Raw genomic sequence first — 17,015 nt, forward strand, 5'->3', positions numbered from 1 at the left:
TGACAGCTCTGGATGAGATCAGGGAATTCTCCTACAACTGTCTTGGATTTTACTTTGAGAAACATTGATCTTAATGTTTTGGTCATGCATTGTTCCCTGATTCTCTTTTTTCTTAAGATTGCAAAGCAAAATGATTATTTTGGAGGAAAAAACTTAATAGGAATAGAAAGCAAGGTATAGGAGAATTAGAATGTTGTTAAAGGTCTTAGTCTAACAAATTTCAAAGGAGACAGGCTTTGTAAAGATTCAGACTCAAAGAAGCTACTAAAAACATAGTTTTGCATGGAATTATACTTCATTCAATAAGATCATAAAATCCTTAAGCTACAAGTCTCAAAATTTTTAATTAAATATCCCTTTTATGACCATCTCACAGTGCAACCTATTTTATCCTTCGGGTGTCATGAATACCCTGCACACAACGTCTTGGCATTGTGAACTGTAGTTGTAGAAACCTTAAATCGGAAACAGATCATAAAATGAGAATTTGTGCATTATAATCGTGGGACACAGGACTTGTGGTGTTAACTTTATTATAGAGAATTGCTCTGGCTCACATAAGCTAAAAAAAAATTGAATCCTTACAAAACGGATGGATTAATTAATAGCCCAGAGCTTCTCTAACTCTGTTAATTATAGGTGTGCCAAGAATAGATCTTCCCCTTGGCACTTGGGGCACCTGAGCGTGACAGGAGTCCCTGGCTGGTCATCTCTGCCTCTTCATTCATTTCTCCCAGTGCCATGGAAACATGTTTTCTGTTTGTGCCATTATGTGACAAAAGTTGAGAAGCACTGGAAAGACTTTGTCCTTTAATACTTTCTAGTTTCCGTTCATAATTTTATGATCCAAAATGTGACATGTACTCTTGATTATTATCTAGGAAAAACATCTCATGCAGCAGCATTATCAATGTTTACTTTGAAATACGTAAAATAAAGTATGCAGTTCCTTCTAAAGTTCTTGCCCAAGGTGACTTAAAAATAAAAATCATTTTGAAAAACATTTAGACCATCATGTATTTTGTAATACAGTTGGGTCACTGCCGATTCTCAAGATAAATGTGTTTAAACAGAAGCTTTCTCATTCATCACCAGCCTCAGCTAACATCCAAATTTATTTAATGATGATGCAAGCCCACAGCGTTGGTGTTGTAGTTCATCACCATGGAAGTGTTTCTGTCAACAAATCCTCGCTGTGCTATCATGAAATTGATTTTGCAGGGAAAAGGAGGATAATTGTGAAAGAGTTCTTTTACTTCTACAGATCTTCACAGTTTGCTTGGGTGTCTAAATGAATTGTGTTTAAAATCAATAACTGGCAATAAAATTGACCGCACTAAATTAACAGTTATGAGGTTGGTAAAGGGAAAGTGGCAATGAGCTACTTTGTCTGAAATCATCTTTTTGGAATGTGACTTGGGGACCATCTTTGTAATTTAAAATGTTCCTCTGAAAGCTGGTATTCCCTGCTACAGAAGTATAGATTATGCTGAGAATCCTATGAGCCAGGTGCCTTGCTTGAGATTTTCTAACCTACCTAATAAATGCATAACTGTAATCACAGAAGAAACTTCCCTCAACTAAATCTTTTAAAAATGTCTTTTCTATAACAACTGTGTCTGTAATTATCTTCGGCTTTAATGTGCTTGCTGAAAAATTAAAAAAAAAAATGATTAAATTGTAAGCTTCTGAAGGCAGCCCACTTATAAGCAAGGCAGGAAGCACTTACCTTAAGTAATCCAAACTGTTTTGGGACCCATATAGGAAAAAGGAACAAAACTGAAATTTTTGCTTTGAAACAGAGTGTTCAAGAGCATATGTCACAGTGGCCGATTCCAGGTTTGGATGTAGACATGTATGTTTTATGGGAGTTTTTATCTACGGTAGAAATACAGTCAACTCTTGATTGTCAAGGTAACTCATATTTCCAAGTGTGCTTTTTCTGGCTTCCTAGCACATTTCAAAGCTTTTTACTTTCACCATCAGCTCATATGCTCACAAAAGCAAATTTTTTGATATTATTTTATTGTTATTATCAGTAAACATTAAGTCTTAAGTTCCTAACATGTGCTAAGTACTGTGCTGGGCACCAGAGTTTTTTTTGTTTTGTTTTTTATGGTGACATTGGTTAACACAATCTGATAAGTTTCAGCTGTACATTTTAACAGTAAGGCATATATATTTACCTTGTGTGTTCACCTCCCATTGTTAGATTTCTTTCTGTCACCACATATTTGACCCCTTTTACTCCGTCTACCACCAGAGATATTAAGATACATCTCAAGCATAAAGTTAAGTTTGCTCATGAGAGCTCTTATAGTTCACTTTGAAATCAAAGAGACTTAAGATTTTATTTAAACCACTTTCTCTTTCTCTAATGTGTGATCAGAAGTTGACTGTAAATGGGAAGTAGTTTTTTTTTTAAGGAAGAATTAATAGACATGAACAGGAAATAAAATTCTACCGTACATGCAAAAATATAACACAAAATGATCAAAAGAAAATCCGGCAAGCAATGGTAAAAATAACAAATTATTTACTGCTTTATAATGTTAAAGTATTTCACCAAGAACAGTTGCAGTCAAATTAATGTGAGTTATGAAAAATGAAATACATAAAGATGTATTTATACAAGTGCAGACTAAATATTTTTCATACAGGTATGTAAATGAAAAGATATACAGTAAGTGCACACTTGATATAACTATGCAGGCAACAGTTAGTTTCAGATACTCTTGAATAGTTCATGCACAAACCTTCCCAAAGTACAAGTTGAGTCAGTCTTTGGGGGATGTAGAGGGATAATTAAAAAGGATTGAGTTCCTTGCAATAGTATCAATATAGACTGGATGAGGGTCAGTTATATATATTACTTACTGTAATTTGTGATTGTCGAGGAAGAGGTGTGGCTGTTGGTGTGATTGTAATACTGCTGGTGACTTTATTGGTTGTTTTGTTTAGTGCCCCATTAATTAAGCCTTGAGTTCGGTTATCCTGCGGTGGTGTTGAAGGGCTGGCAGGTCTCATGGGGCTGGCTACAGCTTGCATGTAAGGACTTCCTAAGTGAATGTGGATTTTATTATCCTCAGTAGTTATCACACTTGAACTATTACTGTTTGAACGTTGAAACTGCCATGATGACTGCCGGTCTGGGGAGACTCTGAAAATCGCATGCTTGGCACTGATTTCTATTGGCTCTGGGGAGCGTCCCTGCTCAGGAGAGCTAGCTGAACCAGTCACAGCCAAAACCTGAATAGGTGACATTGTCCTTTCTGGAGTTATAGAACCACAAGACTCTGGGGTCTGTGCTCTGGCAAAGGCTGCCATGGTAATTGGGGACATGCCTTGCTCTAAATTCAAGAGGCCTTCGGCAGAGGTTTTGGGTTTCATCGGTGTTATGGAGGCGTTTTGGAGGATGGTTATCCTTTGCTTTGGGGTGCCACAGTTTGGTATCACTGCAGTGCTTGTGTAAGAGTGTGGACTCTCTGTAGTTGGACTTGTGATTTCAAGAGTGGCTGTGTTCTGGACATGGTCTGGAGTAACTTTTATATGAAGTGGCTGCCCAGGTGTGTGGCTTAGGACCAGATCTCCAGGTTGCACAAAGTTGCCATTGGGTTTAGTTTGTATTTTTCCATTCTGAGGATGACCCTCCTTGGATTTCATCCAAGGAATCCATAGCTTCCTGTTAACAGGACAGGGAGTAGATGTGTTGCATTTGAAGGACAGCATGGATTCCTCCTCATTAGGGTCCTCTTCCTGGTCCTCACTCTCCTCATAAAACTGACCGTTAATGACTGCTCGTTCCAGAGGAATGAGACTCTTGTAATCGGGTGGTTCATTGTCAGCTGCTTCTGTTTGAACTTCTTTAGAAAATACTTGAGGGTCAGAGATTTTTCTTCCATTGAGGCTAGGCCGGAGGCTCTTACTGAAGTGCCTATACCTCTCTAATTCTTTAGTGAGGTTTTCGATCTCTCTTCCTAAATCTCTGTTTCTGTTTTCTTGTTGATTGAGTTTCTTTTGCAGAATGGAATGGTCTCCCTGGAGGTGACATATCAGGTCCTCAGTTGCCATGTATTCATGAATTTTCTCTTTTAGTGCATCCACTTCTCTTGAGAGGTGCCCCGATTTTGCTTCTTCTTCTTGAAGCCTTTTGAAAAGCCATTGTTCATGGCTGGACTCTGTTTTTTCCGCTAATTTGTACTTGGCAAGTTCCATTTTAACTTGTTCCAGCTCTTCAGATAAAAATTGAGCTTTGTCTCGTTCATTAGCATACCTTCGTTCTAGAGTCTCATACTCATCCTCTGTTTTCATGAGGTCGTCCTCAATGGCTTTCATATCCTTTAACTTCAGTCTCAGTCTTTCCACTTCTTGAGAGAGCTCTTTAATCTTATTGTTTTCTTGGTGTAATGCTGTTGTAGACTTACTAGAATCTTGATTCAATTTGTTTTTTAGGAAGTCTTTCTCAGTTGCTTCCAATGATTGAAGCCTATTTTTCAACATATTAACTTTGGACAGAAGATCATTTCCTTTCTCTTCTTCTGCTTTCAGTTTGTTTTTTAGGTCATCTCTCTCCTTGGTTACGCTATACATTTTTTCTTCTACATCAGTTTTGGACTTCAGTGCCCTTTTAGTTTCCTCAATTAACTTCTCAGTAACCGTTGTCACTTTATTTTGCTCCACTTGAAGCTGAGAAGCAGCAGCTTGTAACTTATCTTCAGTTTGCTTTAATTTTTCACTCATGGTTTTCCGTTCATCTACCAGCATCACAGTTAATGTTTTCAGTTTAGTTAAGTCCTCTTTCAGGGTGAATTCTGTCTTTTCCAGCCGACTTTCAATGGCTTCTAGCTCTTTGATCCTTATTTTTAAACTTTCTAGTTCTTGAGACAACTGCTTTGTGGTCATCCTTTCTTTTTCTAAATTGCATTTCAGAGAGTAACATTCTTGTTTGCTTTTGTTGAAAGCATCTTCTAATTTTTCCAGAGCTGTAATCCTTTTATTAAGTTTTTCGACCTCAAGTTTAAAGTCTTTACTCTGTGATGTTTCCTTTTCAAGCCTCTTATTAAGGTCTCTGCACTGCTCCTCCATTTTTATGAGCTCTTCATCCTTCCCTTCCATTTCTAGCACACGTTTCCTGAGCTCCTCCACTTCAGCCATGATACCAGAGTTTCCATATTCTCCCTTGTTGATTTTTTCTTTTATATCTTGGAGCTCTTCTTCTGCTCTTCGTAAAGACCTGTTTGTCTCTTCTAACTCATCAATTTGCCGGCTGAGCGCTGCCAGCTTTTGTCGAAGCTGGCGATTTTGGCCATCCTCATTGGTGAGCTTTGCCATGATTTCTTCTTGGTTCTGGTGAAACTCTGTGGTCTGCGTTTGCAGTTCTTTCTCTAGTCTGGTTGCCTTCTGCTCTTCTTCCCGAACTCTGGTTTCAGCAAGGGCTAGTTTAGCATGTGTTTCCCTCGCACTTGTGGTTAGGTCTTGGATTTTTTGTCTTTGAAGGGCAAGCTGTGCCGTCAGCCTTTGTTGTTCATCCACCACCATCAAAGCAAAAGACTTCAGTTTGGTCAACTCCTCTTTCAGGGCGGTGACCCTCTTCTCCTTTTTTTGCTCCTTCTTCTCCTGGGATTCGGTTTCTTGGTCAATCAGCCTCTTTAATCTGAAAAATACAAGAGTGCATTCTGTTTTGTGATTGGTGCTTTAGTAATTCATCAGCTGTGATTAAACATTTAATGTAGAAAGATCGTATCAGCTCTTACAGAATATGGAAAGGAACGCCTTAATTTGATGGAGGAAGAGAATCTTGATAAACAGTTATCTTGCTTTTCTGCTTTCACTAGCCCCCGCCCCCAACACCTCATCGATTAGTAACATTTGGAGTTCACCAGGAGCCTTAGTAGAAGAGTATTTAGCAAGATATTTAGGCTAAATTGCTTGTGTAATATATAATCAGTATTCGGTCTAACCGGAAGGCTGTAAAAACAGCCACAAATATGAGATAGTTAGACCTGGCTTAAAGACTGACCCTGCTCTTACTAGATTAATCTGGGCAGTTGTTTAACACATTTCAGCTTCAGTTTCCTCATATGAAAAATAGAGGCAATAATTGTATTATCTCAGGGGGCATTAGTGAAAACTAAATCAGATAATTCATCTAAGATTGTCATAGTGCTGGCCCTGGGTAAGCATTTGATTAGTGGTTGCTGTTGTTCTTTTTTTTTATTAATGTGGTTATTACATTTCTCAAATGGTTTGCTTGAACCATTACAATATGTGTACATTAATGTTTGGTGCTTCTTAGTTCTTAGTTAAGATTTTATTCACATTGCTTAGAAATTATGCACTTCACTGATGGACCTCTGTGCCAATTAAAACTTGTTTTACACTAGCATGACATCGTGCCAGGAATCACATCACATATATCTTGATCCCCATAGTGGACAGTAGTTGAATAAGGGGGAACTGAGAAGCATCTGAAGCGTTTAGAGTTTTTATAACATATGGGAAGAACACAGGGTTTGATAGGAAAGAGCTTATTGATGAGAGTCAGATGCTAGAAATGATGGAGGGAAAACTCTATTATCAGGAATGTAATGATTTCCTCTTAAAGATGATTCTCTTGTAACATGTTATTTTTTTCTTTTACATTTGAAATTTGTTGGCATAACAGGAGGGCATTTTACATGCAATATAATCTATCTCTTCTGTACACTTTTTTCCTCAGCAGTGAGGTCATAGTTTTGTATTTGTGGCACTCTTAATTACACTGGGAATGGGCTGATTATAGAGGATGTAATTACAGCTTTGCAGTATTGTTATACAGAAGCTAAAATAGAATGGAATCCCTGAAGAATTGAACTAAAGGACTTGTCGTGAATGAAAAGTTATATAAATATTTGTTTTCTGGTCAAACATGAAGAGTTGATAATATTTTAATATAGCTTTTCTATTAGGAATGAGTTAATTATCCAATGTGTATCTTTAATTTTTGCCATAGAACTTTCTTTTTGAAAGTTGTTTAAGGATTTGAGAGAACATTTTAAAAGAAACTAATTTAGAGTAGTCTTCTTTGAAATAAAGAATTTTTTTGAGATCCTAATCTACTCTTCTATAATTATACTATACAAGAGGAACATGTTTAAAATAGTTGTATAATATGAGAATTCTCAAACTTTTTTGTGGGGAGGATCCACTTTTAGTTTTTCCTGTTTTGAGAACCTGACAGGAGGCTGGCCCAAGGGCTGTGGCCTGCGAAATTCTGAAGAAGTTGGGCTGGATGCTGGGGTGAGGTTGGTGATGATCTCATTCACAGTCTTGGCAAGACGCTTGCCTGTGGCTTTCAGCCGTGTCCCACTCCCTACTTGAGACACCTGTGAGCCTGAGAAGAAAAACATGGTGGCTTCTTCCTGAATGGTCATGGGACTTCACAACCCAGTGGCAGAGTCCATGGGTAAACTGCTATGGTGGTGAAATACTTAGAGACTTTGGTAAAATACTTCTTCCTCCCACCTTAGCATTAGAATCATATTTAACAGTGCGCTGAGCATAACTGCAGCAAAATATTTTTTCCCCTCTACATCACAGCTCTTAAGAGTTTTATTAGAGAATAGTTTCACAAAAACTTTTCAGGATTTCTTTTCAACTTATTAAATAATACCATGTGTTACTTCATTTTCATGAGACGGAGATGTGTTTTCTTAGGATATAAAGGAGAGATTGTTTTGCGGCACAATGAAAAGACCATTAAAATTGAGTGGTGATTAGTGAATCTTGGTAGTGCCCTAGTGGGCAAAAAGGGTTTTGAAGAAGTTTAAATTAATCTTGGTAGTGCCCTAGTGGGCAAAAAGGGTTTTGAAGAAGTTTAAATTATTTATATTGCATTCATTGTTTTCAGCAGCAAGCATGACGCATCTTTTTCAGTATGGTACAAATTCATGTATATTTTTATGGTTTCTGAAAATTGGCTTGCATTCCAATCTGTTCGCAAACCCCATCTTAAAGGTAGGCACATAGAGATGACAGTTTGAATACATTTGCTCTCAGCATTTCCTTACCACTTGTTTCCTAACAACCTGCTATTTCCCTGTGCCAGTCTCATGAGCACATCATATGACAGTCAACAAGCTAGTCAGGTAAAACCTGTCAAGGGAGGAAAGTAACTTATATGCAGAAAGAGTTCTACCCCTAACCATCAAGTCCATAGCTTGTTGCATACATGTATATTGGGGGCAGCGGAGGGGAGACAGAGAGAAAGACAGAGACAGACTGACTGACTGGTTATGCTACTGATTGGAATTAGCATTTCTGGTACAGTGAATGGGCTTACCCTAAATCACTCACTATTTCTTGCTTTATATCCAGGAGCAATTGAAGGTTGAAGTTTGAGGTTAATTTATGGTCTTAAAAAAAGGTGTTTCTTTGCAAAGTTAGCTGGTCTTTATAAAATTGGAAGCTACAAGCCTAGCCTTTTGTGCACAGTGCCCTAAAGGAAGCTAATTGTCACACTGCTAATTACTAATGCAGGGATGTGTATATGTGTGTGTGTGTATACATATATACACACATATTTGACAGGGTGTATTTTTTCTTTCAAATATATATATATATATATGAATGCTTTCAGCACAATTTGTTGAGTGTTGACTGTATTTTAGTTATTTGAGGTCCACATTCATGGTCCAAAACTTTCGAAGTCAAATGTTTTCAAAATTCCAAAGTTTTCAGATTTTAAAAGGGCAGTAAGGAGCGTCCACCATATATCACCATATATTATATAACAACTCTAGCAAAGCCTGTGGCACAAGCAAACCTCTGAATATTTCTGCAGTGAACCATGTGAATAGTTACATTAAGTGTGATCATTAAGATAGTAAATAGCTTCACATCTATTCATGCTTTTGCTGCCAAATGAGTTCAGATGAAAAGTTCTGCCACAATTAAGCAAAAACTTTGTGTAGTTTTTAGATTTTCAAAATTATGAACAAGGGATTGTGGACTCGTACAGAAGGTATAGACTATTGGTGTCCTTTGGGTAAAAAGGGTGTGGAGTTGAGGGTCCTAGGTCCATTTCCTTCTTCAATAGGATTAGGTCTCTCTCTCTCTTTTTTTTTTCCTTTGCATATTAACAGGTTTTAGGCATTGATGCTGACTGACTTTATATGCCAGTACAAGTTATTATTGCCTCTGGGTTTACTAGCAAAAACAGATAAGTGATTTTGAGAGCTTTTAATCAGGGTACACATAATCTTGAAAGCAGCATAGATCTGAGATACAGAACGTCCAAATATGAAATCCATCCCCTCAGAGCTGTGTAGTCCTTTTTCCATGAATAATTCCCATTAATATACCTCTATGCAAGGATGTTTATATAATCTGTGCTAGGGTTTCTCTATCCTCAGCACTATTGACATTTTGGGCCAACTGATCCTTTGTTTGGGGGCTGTCCTGTGCATTTTAAGATGTTTAGCAGCATCCTTGGTTTCTACTCACTAGATTCCAGTAGCAACGCTCCTCTCCCTAGTGTGACAACCAAAATCACCTCCAGACATTACCCAGTGTCTTGGAGTGTGGGGTAGGAATCACCCCTAGTTCAGAAGCACTGAGCTATGCATACGTGTGTTTATGGACATGTGTATATGTTAGAGTATTATTAGAAGTTAGACTCTCCATGGTCCTGCCTTACTCAGCTTTAATTGAACAGATGCAACAGAAAGTTTCCACCTGAGTCACATATACGTTTGGTGATTGTATCTTCTCTACAAAGGACCTGTTCATTACCAGTGCTTCTTCACAGTTTAAGATGCATTTGAATCACCTATAAGTCTTGTTGTTAAATTTGCAGATTCCAATTCAGTAGGTGGGGGTGGGCCTCACATTTTGTGATGTAACAAGCTCCCAAGTGATGAGCCAGGACCGAGTATAGATGATGAGGCTTTGCTTTTTATATATCAGATGTTTTCTGGAAATGGTATTCTGGCTGAATATTATAACCCAATAATTGTTCATTATTGATTATACCCCACTCTGTGGACATAGCCTATATTCCTGACCTACAGGGCTATCCATTTTTTCATAGGGAACATCAGGTAGTAGAGCATGACTAAATTAGCTAACACTTGTCTGCATTACTGGAAAATTACTGAATATGCATATCATAGGTTGTTGGTCAACAGCTAAATTTTCACCTAAAAAAAGATAGTAAATAATTTTAGTTCCAATTTGTGATTTTCCTCACACAGCCCAAAGACTAAAATATAAGACTATATAATAGCTACCATTCTTTATTTAATGGCAGTGATGTGTTGCCAAGCAGTGAGCTAAGTCAATACATTTACTAGTTATAATTTTCATGGTCATCTTATAAGGTTCAAGATTATTATTTCTGTTTTACAGCTATTAAAACTGAGTCTCAGAAAGGTCAAGAAGGGGCAAAGCCTATGCAGTTTCTGCATGCCACATTGTCTCTCCAACAAAGAACACAAACTGTTGCATAGAGCTGATCCACATGCAAAGTGTCTTTCTCAAGGAATGCTCTCTGTATTAGAGAAACTGTCAATTTAGAGAAAAATTCTCATCATTATGGTTACATTCTTTTTAATTCATATCTTATAGAGCTGTGTTTTTTAAATGTTCTCACTTACATCTCCTAAAATAATTATTTTATTATGTACACTAGTTTGTTCATATAAACAGTAATCATAGCACTTCACTTTGGCAAACATTATCTACTTTTTAATTTAGCTTATTGAGGTATGATTAAAAAATGAAACTGTAAGATATTTTAAGTATATAACATGATCATTTGATATACATATAAGTTGTGAAAGGAGTCCCATCAAGTTAGCACATCCATCCCCTCACATATTCACCTTTTCGTGTGTATGAGAACACTTGTTCTACTCTCCTAGCAAATTTCAGTTACATTATACAGTACTACATCATACAGTACATCAACTATAGTCACATGGTATACATTACATCCTCAAGACTTTATTGACCCTTTATTGTAACTGTATTGTTACTTTATTGTAACTGTACCCTTTAACCAGCCTCTCCCTATTTTCTCCACCTCACCTCACCCTGCAGCCCCTGGCAACCACCATTCTACTCCATTTATATGAGTTAAACTTTTTTTAAGATTCCACATGTAAGTGATATCATGCAATACATATTTGTCTTCCTCTGCCTGGCTTATTTTACTTAGCCTAATGCCCTCCAAATTCATCCATACTGTTGCAAATGTCTATTTAGGTCCTTTGCCCATTTTTCATTGTGTTATTTGGTTTTTTGCTTTGAGGTGTGGGAGTTCCTTGTATATTTTAGATATTAACTCCATATCGGATATGTGGTTTGCAGTTTTTTTCTCCAGTTCATAGGTTACCTTTTAATTTTCTTGATGGTTTCCTTTGCTGTGCAGAAGCTTTTTACTTTGATGTAGTACCACTTGTTTATTTTTGCTTTTGTTGCCTTGTTTTTGGTATCAAACTCAAAAAATCATTGCCAAGACCAGTGTTGAGGAGCTTATTACCCTCTATGTTTTCCTCGAGGAGTTTTACAGTTTCAGGTCTTATGTTCAAATCTTTAATCCATTTGAGTTGATTTTTGTATATAATGTAAGATAGTTTCATCTTACACCACTTATGATGTAAGTCCATTTTCATTCTTTTGCATGTGAATGTCCAGTTTTCCCAGCACCATTTATTGAAGAGATTGTCCTTACCCCATTGTATAATATTGGCTTCTTTGCTGAAAATTAATTGACTCTATATGGATAGGGTTATTTCTGGGCTCTCTATTCTGTTCCATTGATATACATGTCTGTTTTTATGCCTATATCATACGATTTTGATTACTAGAGCTTTGTATTATAGTTTGAAATCAGGACATGTAATACTTTTAACTTTGTTCTTTCTCATGACTGCTTTGGCTATTTGGGGTCTTTTGTGGTTCCCTATACATTTTAACAATATTAACTCTTCCAATCCGGGAACACAGAATATTTTTCTGTTTATTTGTGTCTTTATTTCATCAATGTCTTACAGTTTCACTGTACAGATTGTTTACCTCCTTGATTAAATTTATCCCTAAGAATTTTATTCTTTTTGATGTTATTATAAATGGGATTGTTTTTTTAAATACTTCTCTTGATAGTTTGTTCTAAATGAATTTTAAAAACTAAGTACCCCTTCACACATTTTAAAGCTGGCATCTAGAATTTTTTATTCAAGATCGAATACTTTCAAATGATATATATTAACGTCTACCATATAATCTAAAAGTCATCATTGGCCAACCAGTCAGCCAAATAAGATATTCAGGAAAAGTCCAACTTCATTTTTCAACTTAAGTAAGTGTGTAAATACACATCCCTCTGGCAACCATTTCACTTCTAAACAAGATGAGGCTCAGGGGCTTGCCCTGGGTTGTCCCCAGATGAAGTAATAGGTACAGCTCCATTCAGTGGTTGGTTCTGAAGCTGCTGCTGCCATGCTCTCACGGACCCTCTTAGGTGTAAGTCTTTCTATAGTTGTCCTTTTGTCTATACCCTAGAGGGGTTTCCAACCCATAAAAATGCATTTGGTAAGATTATAAGTAATAAGACTGTTTTGAAAGGGTTGTGGGAAAGGGTGAACTCATAGAGAAGGAGCAGGTCAGTTTTGGAAGGCATAAGTGTGTGAACTGCAGAGGTAGACACTGGCTCATTTAAAGTTCTCTACTGCTTGTACCTCTGGTAAGTCTTTGTGTACCCTCGGGGGTACGTGCACTCCAGTTTGAAGACTACTGTCTTAGAATACTCATATTCGTGTTCAAGTACTGACACCACAGGATTATAGGAACAGTCACTGAATCCTGTCCAATAAAAACAGGTTGTGGAAGCTGGTTTTATGGACACAAATGTGAAGTAGTTAAATCCAAAGTAGCTTAAAGCAGTGTCTTATTACAGCTTTTCTTTAGAGTTTCTATTATGGCTCAGAACTGTTATAACTTGCTGTGGTTTATCACTATTATTATGTGCAATACCAGTTCTTGGTTTTTCAAAATATCACATCTGTCATCTTGAATGTTCTTCGGTACTAACCATAATGCTGGTTCTTTATTACAAATTATATATTCAGAGGGTCTTTTCAGTTTTTATTTATACACACACATGTCAGCACACATGTGTGACTATATTTTATCCCTTCTGTGTGAGACTCTGTTAGTAATATGCATATAACATATATATGAAACATATGGTGTATCTAAATTCTATATTGCCAGTCATACCCGTAATAATTTATAATTCTTGCTTTTGATTTTGTGTTATTTATGTACATTATGATCAACTCTACTAAAATATAAACTTCTTAAGAATAGGACACATGTCTGATTCATTTGTGTCTTCTACAGTGTCTACCACAAAGCCCTTATATGTAGAGGACACCAAGGGAATTTTTTTTTTGAATGAATGAAAGAATGAACATATATACCTTCCTGTATATTTGTGGCATTGTTCTGAATAATTTTATTCACCTTTTAAAGAAGATGCTTTAATGTTTACCATGTGCATGGTTTTAGGTAGTTAAGGAAATGAGGTGTAAATGGTTTTCACATTGGTGTTCTCCAAGTACATTATTGGCCTCTAGAAAGAATCGAGACTGTTGGAACATCTCTGTCTCTTCCTTCTTTAGGTCCCTGCATTAGAACTGTATGTGCTGGCTTGTTTGACAAGAGAGATGGTTGGTAAATGTCCACATCCTAGCCCCTCACTCTCCTTTGCTTATTTCATCTCTGCAAACAAAGGAGTGGATATTTTATTTTTTTCCTCAGAGTCCAGAACTCTACTGGACAAATATGTTTATTACACAAGCAATATTACATCAACAGCAAATGAAACTGAAATGGAAATATTCATCTATAATCTGACAACCCTAACACATCAATTATGTTTTTACTTTTCCAGATTCTTTTCTAGTTTTTCAGACAACTGCCCCATATAAACTTAGGGTGATTATCAAGTAAATAAAACCAATTCCACAAGCCATTAATGGCACTGTGTTGTTTCTTGTAGCTGTAGAAATCAATCTGTTAGTAGTGAACAATTTCAGAATCAGCTTAGCTTTTCATCTGTTATTTTTAGGAGATAAATAATCCACTGTATTCACTATGTGGATCTTGAATTTAAAGTTTTGATGTTATGAATATGGCAAGCCTTTTGTTCATTTAATTTACAAACAGAAAGGACTATAGTTAGTAGTGGGGCTATACTGAGGTAAATAAGGGAGGGTTTCCTGTTCTCGGTTTGTAGGCTCTTGGGAAAGAATGAGCAGATAGTTCCAGTGCAGTAAAGGCTCCAGAGTAGTAGTTCTCAAATTTTTTGGTCTCATTTTTCTTACACTCTTAAAAATGGCTGAGGGCTCTAAAGAGCTTTTGATTGTGTAGGTTATATCTATCAATATTTACTGTATTAGAAATTCAAACTAAGATATTTTTTAAATATTCATATGTTCATTAAAAATAATAACCCTGTTATAAATTAACATAAATACATGTTTTTATGAAATATAACTTTCAAACCAAAAACAATGGGAAGAGTTGTATTGTTTTATATTTCTGCAGACTCTAATGTCTGGCTTAACTGAAGACAGCTGGATTCTCAAATCTGTTTCATATATTCCATTAGCTGTCAGAGTAATGATATCACCACACGTCATGTAGCCTCTGGAAAACTCCTGTATGCTTGTGAGAGAATGAGAGTAAAAAAGATGCTGTATTATGAAAATAGCTTTGACTCTTCAGACTTCTTAAAAGGGGCCACACTTTGAGAACCATTACTCTCAAGGATAGACAGTTGAAGCATGAATGGTAAATCTGTCTTTCTCTGGAAAAGCATCTGGTTTAGGCTGATCACCTTCTTCAACTGTTACTGAGTGAGCCGTTTGCTTCATCCTGATGAAGTCCCAAGATTCACAGGCTTAGTCACTGCTTCAGTGTATCTGTCATTAATAAAACTAGTTGTTTGTTCCCTACCATAGATGGAAGAGTCTCTGCTTTCAAATAAATCTCTCCCAGTTCTTACAAAAATCCTAAATGACAAAACTGTCTCCATAAGACATTGTATTTTGTTCGAAACCACAATTTGAAATGAGGGCATGGAAACCACTAAGTTGCTTGGTTTTTAAATGTGTCCATTCTCAGTGCTGTGCAGGTCAGCTGACATTTCATTCATTTGAGATCTTTATGAGGCGATTACAGAGGGCACCTACTATGTGTGAAGTACTATGCTTTGTCAGCTTGTCTTTTCTGTCAAAACATGCATGTATATTTGCATAGATCACTCTGATCATAACTTATAGTAGTTTCCCATGAACAACCAAATAGTGTGATAATACCAAATCCTGTTTGGTCATTTCTTAAGATATGTGAAAATAGCATATCTCTTGTTTTAGTCGTAAGTGTGTAACTTCACTTTGATGAAGCTCAATTCCTATAGTTGCTTTCATTCTTCCAGAGCTAGTATAATACATTACTTTTTCTTCCTGATTGCTAAGTAGAAAACTATATATTATATAAAACTATATATTATCACACTGCTTTATTCAATTTTATATCTGTTCTCAATGCTAGACTGGTTATAATTATATCCCTCCATATCTTTTAGCAATCCTTATCTAATCTATAGTTTTAATCATTGCACTGTATTGACAGTAGCTATGTTCATGGTTAAATTACCACAGTTCTAAGCAATTCGTAGAGTAATTACATGGAATTTATTGGAAAGTTTCCTTAGGCTAAGATAGATTCTTGGTAATCAGGCCTGTAATTTATGTTTCCTTGTACTATTCTCTGCTTTTTCAATGGGACTTTTCACTGTTTAGTCTAATTTTTAGGAGCATTCATAAAAATAGCTATGACCAGTCTTTGTTTTAGTCTATGTATGCTGCTTCCTTTTATTTCTCTCACAAGGCAAAGTTTTTTAAAAAATTACAGCTACAGCATACCATAGTCATAATGTAATGCTCAATTCATTTGACTTGGTCAGCAAGATAGAGAAGAACAGTAACACTTTTTTTTTTTTGGCATCCGCAAGCCAAGTATGAGTGTACATCTGTGTCTGCTTTATGTCGTTGTTACTGAAGATCCTGTCATCATCATTGAGATCATTTAGAGACACCATAAATGGGTCCAGATCTAGCAAGCTGGGTAACTATTTTCCTTCACTGTGAAACAAGAATTAGGGCCTGAAATGACAGAAGAGTCTTTAGCTGGTGTCAGAGGAATATATGGTGAAAATGGGGCACCGTGAGTCAGGACTTTTCATCATCTGAACAATCTCATTTGACTCCCTAGGGATCACAGGAAGTAAAATAATAAGATGCAAATAGTCAAATGTCTTATTAATTATAAGGAGCTTGGGAGCTTTTAGCAGAGAAACAGGATCTTGAGAGTTTATGGAATCCTCATATAGAGCAGATGGACCAGGATTGGGGCAAATCTCATTCTTTTTCAACAGCAGGAAAAAGAGCAAAGTAACTGACTGAGACAAAGGGTCTCCTAGAAAAAAAAAATGAAAGATGAAGTTTCAGAATCCCAAAAAAGACCAATCTGAGAGCTCACAGGCATAGAACTTGGGGAGTAAGGCTACAGGAGAACATTTTCAATTTAAGACCATGTAATCTGGGCTAAGAAAGGATCTTTGCAGCCCGATCAGAGAGCTAGGTAAAGACTTGAAAAGATGCTCAGTCTAAATCTGGGATAGAAAATTAGAGTCTGAACTGTGTGTTGCCACTTCTTCAGGGCTGTATTGTCAGTTAAAGCTTTTTAGAAAGAACCACTGGATGATGGATGTTTATTTAATACCACTAAGCTTGGACCTCCCTATCCCACATTTTAATTTTTCATGTTAAGGAGAGTCCTCAGATCAATATTTAAGCATTTTTTTCTTTACTAGGCTTTCCATTTTGATTGCTGCTGCTGCTGTTGCTGCTGCTGCTACTGCTGTTACTACTACTACTACTATTCTCAAATACACACACACACAC

General features: G+C 36.6%; 2 protein-coding genes across 5 annotated transcripts in view; one reads left to right on the top strand and one right to left on the bottom strand.

The window, feature by feature from the left end:
• Positions 1–17,015, top strand: part of CMSS1 (cms1 ribosomal small subunit homolog) — a 334,196-nt gene that overhangs the window by 21,707 nt on the left and 295,474 nt on the right. The gene's annotated exons all lie outside the window — the stretch shown is intronic.
• FILIP1L (filamin A interacting protein 1 like) overlaps positions 1–17,015 on the bottom strand; it is a 45,377-nt gene that overhangs the window by 13,781 nt on the left and 14,581 nt on the right. For all 3 annotated transcript variants that reach the window (XM_039856944.1, XM_039856942.1, XM_039856943.1), the window contains exon 2: positions 2,878–5,653. In XM_039856944.1, coding sequence (XP_039712878.1) covers positions 2,878–5,538 — 2,661 coding nt within the window. In that variant the 5' untranslated portion in view covers positions 5,539–5,653. The remainder of the gene's footprint in view (positions 1–2,877; positions 5,654–17,015) is intronic.

This window comes from Pteropus medius, unplaced genomic scaffold (genome assembly GCF_902729225.1).
Source record: "Pteropus medius unplaced genomic scaffold, Ma_sr-lr_union100, whole genome shotgun sequence".
Taxonomy (NCBI): domain Eukaryota; kingdom Metazoa; phylum Chordata; class Mammalia; order Chiroptera; family Pteropodidae; genus Pteropus; species Pteropus medius.